The sequence below is a fragment of the Schistocerca serialis genome, chromosome 8, assembly GCF_023864345.2.
Source record: "Schistocerca serialis cubense isolate TAMUIC-IGC-003099 chromosome 8, iqSchSeri2.2, whole genome shotgun sequence".
NCBI lineage: Eukaryota > Metazoa > Arthropoda > Insecta > Orthoptera > Acrididae > Schistocerca > Schistocerca serialis.
The window spans coordinates 255,624,979-255,641,959 of record NC_064645.1 but is presented as its reverse complement, the minus strand read 5'-3'; the positions used below and the strand labels follow the sequence as shown (position 1 = coordinate 255,641,959).

The following is a 16,981-nucleotide window of genomic DNA, read 5'->3' as shown; positions in this document are numbered from 1 at the left end:
GACGGTAGCCAAAAATAAGCAAAAACATTTTTTAATATTTTAATGAAGGGGGCAATAACAACAGGGAAGGAAAAGAAGAACAGAATCGAAATTAATGATATTCATATTCACCGTATCAGATTTGCTGATGACATTACAGTAGTGGCAGATTCAAAGAAAGAAGCAAATGAAATGCTTAAAGTCTTAAATCAAGAGATAACGAAACTTAAATTAAAGATAAATACCACGAACACAAAGGTCTTGGTTTTAGATAAGGAAGGAGGTGGAGGAAGGACTGACATAGAAAAGACTGACATAGAAAAGACAGTGAGCTACTCAAGGAAGTAACCGAATTTCAGTATCTCAGTGGCACTGTGGAGGGAAACTATATATATATATATATATATATATATATATATATATATATATATATATATATTCCTTATATCAAGGAAATCAAGAGAAGACTGACGCTGGCTAATTGAGAAGAACCTTCTACTTAACAAGAACATTAGCTTCACCAGTAAGAAAAGATCTGTAAAGACAAATGTGTGAAGTGTTCTGACATTCGTATGTGAAATCTGGATGTTAGTAAAGCAGGAGGATGGTCGCATAGAAGCTGCCAGAATGCGGTGCTGGAGAAGAATTGCACTAACTAGCTGGACTGACAGTAAATGAAATGAGATGGTTCTACAAGGAATAAGTGAGAAGAAAGAACTTCTGAATGTGATAGAACAACGCAAACCAAAACGTATTAGACACTTAATTAGGCATGATATTATTTTAGCAAACATTTTTGAGGGTAAGATAGTAGGGAAGAAAACGAGGGAGCGACCGAAGTTATTCTATATAAAAAACATGATCAGTGAGATGGGATGTTCTTCGTACATGCAGATGAAGAGGACTGCTGAGGAGAGAAGGCTGTGGCTGCAGACATAAAATTTAGCCTTTTTAAAGAAGAAGAAAGAGAGCTGAAGCCTACATTGTTTACTCCTAGGACACAAGCTATCGGCTGGCCAGTTCTATCTGTAGAGTTGTGTATGTGGTGAGATGTGGTATGGACTCTCCAGCAACGCGGCAAGGTTGGAATCAATAGTGCTTCTTTTTAAAAACAGTCGTAGGTTGAACAATATTCCATATTAACTTAAGAACAACGCGTTTCGCCCTTTTAGAGTATGAAGTAGAGAACGAAGGAGAAACCAAAAAATGCATATTACCTCATGGAGGCGACGACAGGTATAGCAGAGCAGAACAGGACTTCGCGTACAATCTGTAAATACAGCCGTACAAAACGACCCCGTATTCACATAGTGCATACATATGAATGATAGGAACTCATGCAAAATACTGGGCCGGTAGTAATGACAGTCACCGTGAGGCGTTGTCGTCGAGTACATAGTGTGATAACGGCGAGCGTAAAATTCAAATACTAATGGATTAATTCAAAAGTAAATAGAAACGTAATAGAGCACATGGAAATGTAAGCAATACTGGACATCCTAGATGGAATGCTATGCACAGACGCATAGAAAACCCGCTCGAAAGCAGCTAAAAAGGTAATGTTCCACTGCATACACCTGACAAGCGACGTTTCTCTATCTAACTTATTCGGTCGGTTCTTTAAGCTTATTTTGGTTTTATAGTAGTTCAGAATGGAACCAAGCCGAATTTATTGTATTCTTGTATTTTCAGATGAGCCGACGATGCCTCATCATGGGCAAATTGTTCTTACGTTAATAAAGAACGTTGTGCAACCTACGACTCTTTTTTAAGTAGTAGCAATAGAAGATTGCTGTATCGCCTCACCGAGATGTAATGGAATTATTTTGAACAATGTTTATTGAGCGACATGTATTGCGAATACATAGAAAGAAGGATCCTTTATTGTATGATTATATGATAGCGGAACAAACACTGGTAGCAGTTACTTCTGTAAAATATCTGGGAGAATGCGTGCGGAACGATTTGAAGTGGAATGATCATATAAATTTATTGGTTGGTAAGGTGGGTACCAGATTGAGATTCGTTGGGAGAGTCCTTAGAAAATGTAGTCCACCAACAAAGGAGGTGGCTTACAAAACACTCGTTCGACCTATACTTGAGTATTGCTCATCAGTGTGGGATCCGTACCAAGTCGGGTTGACAGAGGAGATAGAGAAGATCCAAAGAAGAGCGGCGCGTTTCGTCACAGGGTTATTTGGTAAGCGTGATAGCGTTACGGAGATGTTTAGCAAACTCAAGTGGCAGACTCTGCAAGAGAGGCGCTCTGGATAGCGGTGTAGCTTGCTGTCCAGGTTTCGAGATGGTGCGTTTCTGGATGAAGTATCGAATATATTGCTTCCCCCTACTTATACCTCCCGAGGAGATCACGAATGTAAAATTAGAAAGATTCGAGCGCGCACGGAGGCTTTCCGGCAGTCGTTCTTCCCGCGAACTATACGCGACTGGAACAGGAAAGGAAGGTAAATGACAGTGGCACGTAAAGTGCCCTCCGCCACACACCGTTAGGTGGCTTGCGGAGTATAAATGTAGATGTAGATGTAGATGTAGAACAGGAGTATTCTTTATTACTTGATGCCTTCCACACAGTATTTCAAAGATAGCGGCGCAAGTGCCGGAGGTGGCTACATTCGAATTGGTGTAAAAAGGTCCCTTGACAGCTAGCAGCACTGTGGGCAGCTCTCAGATGCGTAGCACTAAAGGCTGCATGCAAAAACAAAAACAACAGTTGTCTATCTAGCTGCGACAACACTGAGGTGGAGCCTTAGAGGCGTTTACAGAATTGCGTTATGTGATAAGCTGAGGTAGACGTGAGCTGCTGCCGTGCATAGCCCACTGCAATTGTCTGGCACCTTTTTACAGCGACTCGAATGTAGCAAGCAACAAGCGACATCTCCAGCGGATTGCTGCGACAGTGGCGGCTGGCAGTGAGCAGCGAACTTGCGGATGACAGTCGCCTTGGCGTGGTGATGTAAGACTAAGATAGGGGGCGCTTAAACACCGCTGGTGTTCCAAGATACTGCTGGAAAGCGCGCAGGTCCCGCATAGAACCCTCGAAGACTGGTTGTAGTCTCAGGGGATGGCACCCGCTAGGCGGCCTGGCCTCGGCAGATCGAGTTCAAGACCCAGAGCTATTACTACAAAATGACTGCTCTTAGATCAGCAGCTTCACCGAGTTGGTGAATGCGAGATACTTCTGGTCCTACGTAAGTCAGTAATTGGGTTGAAGGCTTTATACGGTCATTTGTCGACCAGTCCGGTGTGTCAATAGAGGACAACATAAGGAAAATTGAAGTTAAAATTTCGTCTTTAAAAAATAATTCACGCAGGAGACTCCCGTATGGAGGAAATAGTGACAGAAATAACTGGCACTCAGAAGCAGCTTAAAGAGTTGAAAACAAGTAAGTTACAATGTCTGTATGCAATCCCAGTTCCGTCATCAGCAATTGCCCATCAATTAGCTTGCACCTATAGGAAATTTCTAGCCTAGCGCAAAGCCACAACCGACTGGAAAAAAGAGCAAGTGATTCCTCTATAAAGGGTTATTACAAATGATTGAAGCGATTTCACAGCTCTACAATAACTTTATTATTTGAGATATTTTCACAATGCTTTGCACACACATACAAAAACTCGAAAAGCTTTTTTAGGCATTCACAAATGTTCGATATGTGCCCCTTCAGTGATTCGGCAGACACCAAACCGATAATCGAGTTCCTCCCACACTCGGCGCAGCATGTCCCCATCAATGAGTTCGAAAGCATCGTTGATGCGAGCTCGCAGTTCTGGCACGTTTCTTGGTAGAGGAGGTTTAAACACTGAATCTTTCACATAACCCCACAGAAAGAAATCGCATGGGGTTAAGTCGGGAGAGCGTGGAGGCCATGACATGAATTGCTGATCATGATCTCCACCACGACCGATCCATCGGTTTTCCAATCTCCTGTTTAAGAAATGCCGAACATCATGATGGAAGTGCGGTGGAGCACCATCCTGTTGAAAGATGAAGTCGGCGCTGTCGGTCTCCAGTTGTGGCATGAGCCAATTTTCCAGCATGTCCAGATAGACGTGTCCTGTAACGTTTTTTTCGCAGAAGAAAAAGGGGCCGTAAACTTTAAACCGTGAGATTGCACAAAACACGTTAACTTTTGGTGAATTGCGAATTTGCTGCACGAATGCGTGAGGATTCTCTACCGCCCATATTCGCACATTGTGTCTGTTCACTTCACCATTAAGAAAAAATGTTGCTTCATCACTGAAAACAAGTTTCGCACTGAACGCATCCTCTTCCATGAGCTGTTGCAACCGCGCCGAAAATTCAAAGCATTTGACTTTGTCATCGGGTGTCAGGGCTTGTAGCAATTGTAAACGGTAAAGCTTCTGCTTTAGCCTTTTCCGTGAGATTTTCCAAACCGTCGGCTGTGGTACGTTTAGCTCCCTGCTTGCTTTATTCGTCGACTTCCGCGGGCTACGTGTGAAACTTGCCCGCACGCGTTCAACCGTTTCTTCGCTCACTGCAGGCCGACCCGTTGATTTCCCCTTACAGAGGCATCCAGAAGCTTTAAACTGCGCATACCATCGCCGAATGGAGTTGGCAGTTGGTGGATCATTGTTGAACTTCGTCCTGAAGTGTCGTTGCACTGTTTGACTGATGTGAGTGCATTTCAAGCACGACATACGCTTTCTCGGCTCCTGTCGTCATTTTGTCTCACTGCGCTCTCGAGCGCTCTGGTGGCGAAAACCTGAAGTGCGGCTTCAGCCGAACAAAACTTTATGAGTTTTTCTACGCATCTGTAGTGTGTCGTGACCATATGTCAATCAATGGAGCTACAGTGAATTTATGAAATCGCTTCAATCATTTGTAATAGCCCTGTATAAGAAGCGTAAAAGAAAGGACCTGCAAAATTGCAGAGCAATAACCTGAACATCGGTTTGCCATAGTATTCATGATTATATTTTAAGTTTGAATGCTGCAAACTTCCTTGAGACAGGAAAGCTTCTGTTTGGAAATCGGCGCTGGCTTAGGAAGCATCCGACCTTTTCTCGTAAGATATCCTGCCGACCACTGGTGAAGGCCAACAAGCACATTCCATTTCCGTTGATTTCCGGAAATCGTTTGACACGGTGCGCCACTGCAGATTGATAACGAAGATCGTAGCATATGGAATGGGCCCCCAGATGTATGAGTCACTCTAACACTTCTTAAGTAATAGAATCCAGTACCTTGTAATGGATGGTGAGACAAGGGTATCGTCAAGAGTACCCCACAGTAGTATGGTAGGACCACTGTCGGTCTCTGTATACATCAATCATCTGACAGACAGGAGGAGTAGTCCGCGGCTTTTTGCTGATGATGCTGTGGTGTACGGGAAGGCATCGTCGCTCAGTGATTGCAGGAGGGTACAGTATGAGTTACACAAAATTTCTGGTTGGTGTGATGAATGGCAGCTTGCTCTCAATGTAGAAAAATGTAAGTTAATGCAAATGAGTAGGACAAACAGTCCCATAATTTGCAGCATTAGGTATGCTGCTTGACACGGCACATCGATTAAATATCTGCAAGTTAAGTTGCACAGCGATATGAAATGTAACGAGAATATAAGAACCTAGTAAGAAAGCGAACTGGGAGAATTTTGGGAAAGTGTAGTTCACGTGTAAAGGAGACCTGTATAGAACACTAGTGCTACCCATTCTTGAATACTGCTCGTGTTTATGGGATCCCCATCAGTTCGGATTAAAGGAAGACATTGAAGCAATAGAGAAATGGGCTGCTAGATTTGTTACATGTAGTTTTGATCAGCACTCGATTACTTCCGACCCGCTGCATGAATTTTATTAAGAATCTCTGGAGTGAAGACACTGTTCTTTTCGTGAAACAGTATTGAGCAATGAAACTATTTGGTTCCAGAGACTTTTTCAAGCCTGAAACATCCATAATGTATACATGCTGGCTGAGGCGACGAACGAAATTTTGTACCAACGCCGGGGTTCGAACCCAGGACTCCTGCCCACTAGGCAGATGTGCTAATACTACGACACCCTGGCAGAGTCGCTTTACACACTGCTTGGTAGGAATGCGAAGCCACTTTGCCAGGGTGGCATAGTATTAGCACATCTGCCTAGTGAGCAGGAGACGTCAGGTTGAACCCCGCTCTTGGTACAAATTTTCATTCGATGATTCAGTCTGCATACTTACAGTGCCAAGAGAATTTGGAGAACCCGCATTTAGGGCTAACTGCAGTACTTTTCTACTACCACCGACGCACATTTCGGGTAAGGAGTACGAAGACATGATAGAGCTCCTTTGAAGGCACATAGAGAGTCGTTTTTTCTTTTCCCCCATTTGCGAGCGGGACAGAAAGGGAATGACTAGCAGTGGCACAAGGTACCCTCCGCCATGCACCATATGGCGGCCTGCACAGTATGCGTATGTAAATGTAGATGTTTAATGACGCTGGAGTAGCTTAGATGTACACACGACTGAGGCCTGGCGTGAAGATTGCTCCAGGAATGCAGAACACCAAAGGAATTTGGAAAGTGTTGTGTAAATAATTTTTTTTTGGTCTTCAGTCTACTGACTGGTTTGATGCGGCCCACCACGAATTCCTTTCCTGTGCTAACCTCTTCATCTCAGAGTAGCGCTTGCAACCTACGTCCTCAATTATTTGCTTGACGTATTCCAATCTCTGTCTTCCTTTACAGTTTTTGCCCTCTACAGCTCCCTCTAGTACCATGGAAGTCATTCCCCCATGTCTTAGCAGATGTCCTATCATCCTGTCCCTTCTCGTTTATCAGTGTTTTCCACATATTCCTTTCCTCTCCGATTCTGCGTAGAACCGCCTCATTCCTTACCATATCAGTCCACCTAATTTTCAACATTCGTCTATAGCACCACATCTCAAATGCTTCGATTCTCTTCTGTTCCGGTTTTCCCACAGTCCATGTTTCACTACCATACAATGCTGTACTCCAGACGTACATCCTCAGAAATTTCTTCCTCAAATTAAGGCCGGTATTTGATATTAGTAGACTTCTCTTGGCCAGAAATGCCTTTTTTGCCATAGTGAGTCTGCTTTTGATGTCCTCCTTGCTCCGTCCGTCATTGGTTATTTTACTGCCTAGGTAGCAGAATTCCTTAACTTCATTGACTTCGTGACTATCAATCCTGATGTTAAGTTTCTCGCTGCTCTCATTTTTACTACTTCTCATTACCTTCGTCTTTCTCCCATTTACTCTCAAACCATACTGTGTATTCATTAGACTGTTCATTCCGTTCAGCAGATCATTTAATTCTTCTTCACTTTCACTCAGTATAGCAATGTCATCAGCGAATAGTATCATTGATATCCTTTCACCTTGTATTTTAATTCCACTCCTGAACCTTTCTTTTATTTCCATCATTGCTTCCTCGATGTACAGATTGAAGAGTAGGGGCGAAAGGCTACAGCCTTGTCTTACACCCTTCTTAATACGAGCACTTCGTTCTTGATCGTCCACTCGTATTATTCCCTCTTGGTTGTTGTACGTATTGTATATGACCCGTCTCTCCCTATAGCTTACCCCTACTTTTTTCAGAATCTCGAACAGCTTGCACCATTTTATATTGTCGAAGGCTTTTTCCAGGTCGACAAATCCTATGAAAGTGTCTTGCTTTTTCTTTAGCCCTGCTTCCATTATTAGCCGTAACGTCAGAATTGCCTCTCTCTTCCCTTTACTTTTCCTAAAGCCAAACTGATCGTCACCTAGCGCATTCTCAATTTTCTTTTCCATTCTTCTGTATATTATTCTTCTAAGCAGATTCGATGGATGAGCTGTTAAGCTGATTGTGCGATAATTCTCGCACATGTCAGCTCTTGCCGTCGTCGGAATTGTGTGGATGATGCTTTTCCGAAAGTCAGATGGTATGTCGCCAGACTCACGTATTCTACACACCAACGTGAATAGTCGTTTTGTTGCCACTTCCCTCAATGATTTTAGAAATTCTGATGGAATGTTATCTATCCCTTCTGCCTTATGTGGCCGTAAGTCATCCAAAGCTCTTTTAAATTCCGATTCTAATACTGGATCCCCTATCTCTTCTAAATCGACTCCTGTTTCTTCTTCTATCACATCACACAAATCTTCACCCTCATAGAGGCTTTCAATGTATTCTTTACACATATCTGCTCTCTCCTCTGCCTTTAACAGTGGAATTCCCGTTGCACTCTTAATGTTACCACCGTTCCTTTAATGTAAATAATTACGACATAAAAAATATTAGCTGCTACTGATTCGCCATGTGTATGAGGAGGGCGACAGCAAATGAGTATCCGGGACGTGCAGACATCAATCTTCTACTGGATGTATGCATTACACTTCACCAAATGGACAACGTCGACATTCAAGAAATGTTCCAAACGAACCATTAACTTGCACCACGAATACCAAATAAAAAATGGGTTGTAACAGTGATCAAGGTTCGCACCATCGAGATCGAAGGCGAACTCCTTGGGAGTTACAAACAGTGCAGGAAGTTCAGCTTGGTGTCCACTCTTAAAGAGTGCGTATAGAATAATATTGGTGCAACGGAGTGATGAGAACAGTTACAATGTGACGCTACCGAATGCGAAACAGTCTGCCGTACAGTTTACAGTGAAACGGTCTATCCTTTAATCCGTCGCTGCAAATACCGCGATAATGTATAGGCACGGAGAAAACGAACCTCCAGAGGCTGAACTTGTCCAGTGGTTCCAGTTGGTATGAACTGCAATTCCAAACACTTTTTAGGGAAGAATAGTTGGCTCCAAAGGAGCAAGATTTTAATAAGGAGTCCAGGGATGAAGGGAAAGCAACTTATTTTGACCAGCTATTCGCCAAGAACAGTGCTCATACCATACTTGAAGTTCTCTTACGCCCATTTTCCCTCTTAGCTTGCTGTGACGTAAATATTCCATACTGCCCTTGCAAGATCTCGTACACGAAAATGAATTGTAGGAGACGGAGCACTTCTAACTTTTCGACACTGCAGCAAATAACTTTCCAGATAATTGCTGTCCAGATTAACAAATGGCATAATTGCATACGAATGCGTTAAGGCGTTGATTTTAGTTGATCTTCATACAAATCTCTTGATACGTCTAACTTCCAGGATTCCTTTCATATGCATTTCCTCTTCAAATCCCTGTTGGTCTGGATTGAAAACAAATTCCTTACTGAGCTATGGTGTAAGTTTGCTTCTTTTATCCACAAATATTTGGGCCGATTCCGCAGTTTGCTGCGCATCGTCAGGTTGACGCTTTGCTTGAAATTTTCTTATCTTAGATCTTCTAATTCTATAACACTGTTCGAAGTTGTGCAACCATCCACTGCTTCACTTGAAATTAATGTAATCTATCTCACGCGCAATTTGATGTGCTCAACACGTCCTTGAAACGTGCAAACGCTAGTTTTTGTAACAGGTGCACCTTGTCCTCCCTTGACTATCCATAGTTTTTCTTATGCATTACACGCTCATATTGCTGCATATGTATTCGAAATCTGCTCATAATTTTTTTCTTTTTTTTTTACTATGCTGCGGCTGATCTTCCACGTAGGTAATTATGTTTAGAGCCCGCTCCATGTACAATGATTGTCCTTTTGTTCTTTACAGCGTTTCATTGGAAATGGGTATTGTGGCTCCCTGTCCGACAAGGATGATGAATTCCATGGCTCGAGATCTGTTTCAATATCACTTTCATTTTTGAAGCACGTGTCGTCATCACTGTACTCCTCATGCACATTGTCCGCACAGTCGAGCGTATACGACACCACACATTCTACTGGCTCATCTTGCAGAAATGCTGATATTTCATCTGCAGCTTCTTTCTCTCTCTGCGGAATGCCTTGTTTCCCCTCTGGTAAATTTCAATTTCGCCAGCTGTTACTGTAAATATAATGCAATGTTTGCTTTATATCTTGTTGCTATTGCTCTGCTTCGTATCAACGATACCAGCACTATAGTAATGTTTTGAGTTACTCCTCGATTAAGCAGCTCAAAAAAATGGTTCAAATGGCTCTGAGCACTATGGGACTCAACTTCTGAGGTCATTAGTCCCCTAGAACTTAGAACTAGTTAAACCTAACTAACCTAAGGACATAACACACATCCATGCCCGAGGCAGGATTCGAACCAGCGACCACAGCGATCTCGTGGTTCCAGACTGCAGCGCCTAGAACCGCACGGCCACTTCGGCCGGCTAAGCAGTTCAACTAAACTCCATGACCTCGTGCTGTGCTTATCGTTGGATAACTCCAATCCGCCTCCCCTGTTGCCCTTAGCGCCCAATATTGTGGTTGTATGGTGTACAGCGTATAGGGCATCGAATGCCGTAAACATCATTGGCATTTTGCGTTCACGCACTGAAGAGGTTTCTTGTGAGGATGTGAAATGCGCGGGTAACTGGCCAGCATATCACTTGGCTGGCTGCGAAGGCCTTTCTGTAGCTCAGTCAGTAGTACATGGTAGTGGACATACCATCTGAACCACATTCCGCCCAATGTAAACATCTTTCACATGATTGTAGCTCCACCAGATGCCTAAATGGTGTCCTCTTGTAACATTTCCTCTTGTAACATTTCCTCATAAGATGCATGCTGTACTCACATCCCACCATTTCTCCTTACTTTGGGCGTCAGATGGTATCGAACCGGTGCTAATTTCTTCACCCTGTGAGTAGAGATACACGTCTGAAGCAGTCTGTGGGCGTAAGATGGTATCGATCCAATGCTAAATTCAGTCGTCCTGTGAGTTAAGGTACATGTCTAAAGCAGTCGCTTCTGGTCCTCATAGTGAGGAAATGTTAATGGTTAGCACGGCTATTACTTTACAGTGCAACTAATACTTGCTGCCCTAGTCTGCACACACTCAGGATGCTAATATATGAGAAAGAAAACTCTCACTTCTATGAAAGCAGATGACGTAGCCGCTAGTATGCAATTAGAAACAGTTTTTTCCGCAGTATCCTCTCTGCCATAAGTGCTAGTCTTGTAAGTTTCACAGGAGAGCTTCTATGAAGTTTGGAAGGTTGGAGACGAGTTACTGGCGGAAGTAAATCTGTGAGGACGGGCTGTGAGCCGTATTAGGGTAGCTCAGTCGGTAGAGCACTTTCCGGCGAAAAACAAAAGTTTCGATTTAGAGTCTCGGTCCGCCACACAGTTTTAATCTGCTAGGAAGTTTCATACCAATGCACACTCCACTGCAGAGTGAAAATTTCTGTTTGGAAAGGAATAGCTTTTTGTAATGTTGTTCATCTTCTAGATAGTGCTTTAAGAGGTCTATTGTGTATGCAATGTCAAAGGAAAAATCTAGTGGTCTACATAATGTAAGATACTCATACTAAGTGCAAGCTCAACTTCTGTGTGTGCAAGAATATTGTCAAGAACCATACCTGCGGTGTATACTCATTCGCGGCGAGCCTGAACCATGACGAAAAGTTTTAAGACGCTGATCCCGTGGCTGCCAGAACGTTTTGGTTTACAACACCCTGTGCCTTATATGATTCCTTAAAGATTTGGTCATTCGGTTTGTAAACTCAATATTTTCGGCTCTATTGCAGTGCGCATATCTGGTATGTGATATAGACTGGGATAGTCTCAGTTACGTCCATTCTTTCTTCTTCGTTCCCGCCCAGGCCATTCCTTTAGGATTGGACCCTCTCTGCTGTAGGGCACTATCAGGTGTACAGGACCAGATAATGAAAACTGAGAAGACATGGATAAACACGATACTGCAATGTACAGTACAGAAGAGTTCAGTAATGATCTTTATGGTAACTGTTGAATATGTAGAACGTCCTAATGACAACACGTCAAACAATCCCCCACCACGACATTGGGTGCCTGCTGTTGTTGTTGTCGATACGTGACGCCGTAAGAGGAAAATATGAAAGCGAATCAGAGACGAATAGAGAATTACTCCGGCAATGATACAGGCCGCAAATGGGGAATTTCACTAACGTAAGTGACTTTGACAAGGAGCAAATTGTCATGACCAGGCACCAAGGAACGAACATCTCGGAAACGGTGAATCGGCTGTTCGCGTGCCATAGTGTTGAGAATCCATGGAAGCTGGTTGAAGACGCCGAAACCGTAAGTAGGCGACAAGTATTGGTCGTCCATGACTCACTACAGAACGTGACGGTTGCGGGCCTGCTCCCTCTGTAAAGCAGAACAGGCTGGGATCTGAAGGCAGAGTACAGTGCTGTAGCAGGCACTGGTCTTTCGGAGCACATCGTTCAACTCACGATACTGCTCTGCAGCAGACGAAACCTACTGGTCCCCATGTAGACAAAGCCACATCTTCAGTTACGTTTGCAGTGGGCACGTGATCATCGAGATTGAACCGCGGATTGAAGGTAACATGTCGTCTGATCAGATAAATTACATTTCTTATTAGATCAAATCCATGGTCGTGTCCACAGACGCTATCAGCCAGGCGAACAGCTGCACGATGCTTGCACCTCACTACGGATGCTGGCCGGTGGCTTCGGTATTACGCTTTGGGGGACATTCAGCTGGTGTTCCATGCCACTTTTGATAGTAATTGAAAGCATCATGACAGCTGTGGACTACGTGAAGATTGTTGCGGACCACCTGCATCCTCTTTATGCTTGATATCTTCCCCGATGACAATGGCATCTTCTAGCAGGCTAACTATCAGGGTCAAAATGCCAGAGAGAGGTTGCAGTGGTTTGAGAAGCATGATGCTTTTGATTAGATTAGATTAGTTTTTCGTTCCATAGATCCGTGCTGAGGAGACCCTCGTGGATGTGGAACATGTCAATTTTGTTAAAAAAAGCTGAAATAACAAAACTAATAGTATGAATATATACAATATATCATTTGTTTCTATTAAAAAATTCGTCAATGGAGTAGAAGGAGTTGGCCACTAGTAAGTCTTTCAGGCTCCTTTTAAACTGATCCTTATTTGTAACTAAATTTTTTATGTTTGGTGGCAAATTATTGAAGATGAGTGTTCCTGAGTAGTGGACCCCTTTTAGAACTAAAGTAAATGCTTTTAAGTCCTTGTGCAGATCATTTTTGTTACTGGTATTGTATGTATGAACTGAGCTGTTTGTTGGAAAAAGAGATATATTATTTAGGACAAATTTCATTAAGGAGTAAATATACTGAGAGGCAATAGTTAGTATACCCAGTCCTTTGAAGAGGTTTCTACAGGACGTCCGTGAATTTACTCCACAAATAATACGTATTACACGCTTTTGGACTCTGAAAACTGTTGGTTGACTTGAAGAGTTACCCCAAAATATTATACCATATGACATTATGGTATGAAAGTAGGCAAAGTATGCAAGCTTTTTCATTTTTATGTCGCCTATGTCTGCTAACACTCGAATTGCAAATACAGGTTTGTTAAGGCGTTTCTGCAGTTCTGTGGTGTGCTCCTCCCAACTGAATTTATTATCAAGTTGTAATCCCAGGAATTTAAGACTGTCAACCTTTTCTATCTGCTCTTCTTGATACTTTATGCATATGCTGGGTGGAAACCTCTTACAGGTTCTGAATTGCATATAGTGCGTCTTTTCGAAGTTTAATGTCAGTGAATTGGCTTTAAACCATTTATTAATATCCAAGAATTCACGATGATGTCTTGGCCACCAAATTCTCACGATCGTTAAACCTGTGTGCAAGTCTTCATACAACTGAATTGATATCAGTCACCAGCTTCGTGACCCCAACCACCAACCCGTAATTTACGACAATTGTGCTCTTCATAGACGACTGGTGCCACTTAGCTCTGGAAACATACCAAGAACTTTTAGAATCTATACCACGCAGAGTCGCTGCTATATTGCGTCCCAAAGGAGTTAACTTGGGGACCATAATCTTTTGTCTCATCAGCGTGTAGTACTCATTGATGTATACACATTGATGTGTACTGCCACTGATGCAGTATAATTGGGACAACTATCAGATATTGAAGAGTACTAGGCGATTGGCACACAGACCATGTGAAAATCATCTACAATGTACAGGGTGATTTACCTGCACCTAAAGCTGGGTTTAATACAACTCGCAACACCTACAGACACCACGCGCAAGATTTTCACTCTCTCTCCCTCGCTACACATAAACTATTAATCCTCCAGTAAAAATGAACAGGACGTTTGGAGTAATTTCAATGTAGTCGAATTCTGTATGGAGATGCGTTTTCACTGGAGGCTGTAGTTTTCGAAGTATTCAATAAAAGCCTAAAAAGTGACCTTCAAACGCGTTTTTGTCAATAAATAGAAAACAGTGGCCTCCAGCAAAAATGTCTCTCGGTACAAAATATAAAGTTTAATTATATTAAATTTCCTACAAAACGGTCCTGTTCATTTCTTCAGCGGAACTAATAGTTTGCACATAGCGAGCGAGAAAATATGGAAAATATGAAAATTCTTGCGTGAGGTATTCGAAGGTGTTGCAGGCTGCATAAAACCCAGCGATAGGGGTAGCCGAATCGCCCTGCATTACTGCTTATATGAAACTAAAAAAGGCTAAGAACAAATCCTGAGACAAGATTGACAAGTACACAGGTGAATTTTGAGGGCGAGAGTATTTAATTGTGTTCTGTGACTGAGAACCATGAGACCATGGAAACATTTTTTGTATATATGATACAATTGCATATTGTACGCATTCAACTTGTGTTCAAGACTGCTCACAACAGTGTTTCCACCAAGATAACTAAGGTAGTTAACCCAACAAATTGTTCTGTGTCGATCTAATGAAGATCAAGGATTCCGACCATCAAAAAGCGGAAAATCTGATCAGATTCTTCAAGTACGTCAATCGAGTGCATTCCCTTCCACTAACAATATCTCATTCACTGCCTTTCTTATCTATAAATAATAAATGTATATGTTTTCATCTCAAATTTTAAGCATGTAATTAAATTACTTTTCAAACATTGTTCTTTGCAATGAATTTACGAAATAATGAACACACATACCTCGTAGTAATAATGGTTACTTGCATTCACTTGATTACGTTCTTGTTACTTACACAGCATAATTCTGTTTTCTGCCGATAGAGGCCTCCTCCTCCGACGCAAATGTCGACCGACAGCATGACGCAGTCTGCCGGCTGGGGTCCCAACTACGGAGCAGTGGAACAGACGCTAGCATCGCAACAACCGCCCCCTTTCTCCAACCACATCGAGCCCGTGCAGCCAGAGAACAGAGACGCTTACTACAACTACGGGGACAAAGACAGCGGTTTCTAAGTGCAGAAAGTTACACAACTTTCTTCACCTACGCTGTTCGTGCGGCCTGATTTGGCGAGGGATTTTTAATGTGATAGCGATAGAAAATAGCGTCCAAGAAAATCCACAATCTCTTGTGATTACTAATAAAGAACAAAAGACGGTTGTTAGTATGTTTTGTTTGGAGAGCAATTCTATAATCGAGCAATAAGCAATACTTGTGCTTTGATATCTTGCTCTTGCATGTAATGTTAGAGTTGAATGCGTGGGGACTGAAATGCAGTATTCTGTTTCTACTGTGACTTATTTGTATCTGACATTAATTTGTTTACTTTGTAAGTATATATATGCAATAAAGCAATATTAGAACATCGAAAGTGGTACTTCAGACATCGTCCGTGTAAATAAAAATTCAGTGAACCTGTCTTTAGTTGCAGTACCTTAAATAGGAAAAGAGAGGCGAGAAGTAAATTTTTTTCACAGCTGCGTAAAGTAATATTTATATAAACAGTATAGTTACAAATACTGAACCTTTGGTACAAACACGGAATACATGCACAAATAAACAAATTCCTCTCGATTTTATCACCCATCCTTGGTAACACGGCCTACACCATCTAACAACTTACCACTGCCACAATGTTTTTATGAGAAAAAAATGTTTACAGCTATATGATGTGAAATGCACCAGTAGAGTAAATATGGATTATTAGGATAGGGAAGACTATCGTATAGTATGCTGTCTCATAATCGCATGATTCTCTGTGGTTGCTACATGTTAATCGAATTTTAGTTAGACATATTCTACTTTATGTTGCTTTCAGATGTCATTTCGAACTGTCATGATTCCTCCGCTTTCCCTTTTTTCTCAATAAAAAGGCAGTTCCTCTTATTGCAAACAAAAAAGATTCAGTTAACCTTATTTCTACACGAATATTTCTTAAACAGAAACAAAACTGATTATTACCTGTAGCTGACAGGCTTTTTAAAGCTTCGGTAGGGTATCAAAATATTGCTGGGGTAAACCGTTAAGTATAACCTAATTAGCTGATATTTCTGAGACACTGAGAGCTCAAGCATTACGTAGCTTAGATATTAAAACATTATTTCTATCGATGGAACACATTTTCCGAAAATTTATGATTAATTTCATTGCGTTGCTGATGGGTGCAGCAAGAACAGACATACTGAGTTTGTTGTTAGCTTTGGAGGCTCCATTTTATCGTAAAGGGCATAAGAAACAATCCTGAATTTTTAGTTATCGTATACACACAAAGGAACAATCCTAACATTTCGATGAAAGTGTTGCCACAAATGTCGATTACTGAGAAACTCTTGGATTTCATACACGAATTAGAAATATCGTTGCCATCTGAAATTAGTCATAGTACATTACAGATATATCCCTTACGTTCAGTCTCATCTGCCATTAATATGAGGAGCATTTATTGCACAATTCAGGAAACCTCATATGACATTCCTTGATAGAAGCAAAACATGTGATGAAGCATATGAAAATATTTACACAAGGACATCTCAAATGACAACGTATTAAAACAATACGATTTTTTTTCTATGAGCTCTATAAAATGGAAAAAGAAGGCTCCATAAGAAAAATGCTACACTCGCTGTGTACCTAGCGTGCTCCTACAAGCCAAAACCATGAGAGTAGAAGTACTAAATCATTCCAGTGACAGACAGACATCCTGATGAAAAATACAAATAAAGTATTTCCTGGAAAATGATGTCACACAGCTGTTTCAAGCCATGCAGCCCATA

General features: G+C 41.9%; 1 protein-coding gene across 1 annotated transcript in view; it reads left to right on the top strand.

Annotated features, from left to right (window-relative positions):
* Positions 1 to 15,469, top strand: part of LOC126416958 (vesicular glutamate transporter 1) — a 185,428-nt gene extending 169,959 nt beyond the window's left edge. The window contains exon 12 of the mRNA XM_050084839.1: positions 15,032 to 15,469. Coding sequence (XP_049940796.1) covers positions 15,032 to 15,223 — 192 coding nt within the window. The 3' untranslated portion in view covers positions 15,224 to 15,469. The remainder of the gene's footprint in view (positions 1 to 15,031) is intronic.
* Positions 15,470 to 16,981: the final 1,512 nt, after the last annotated feature.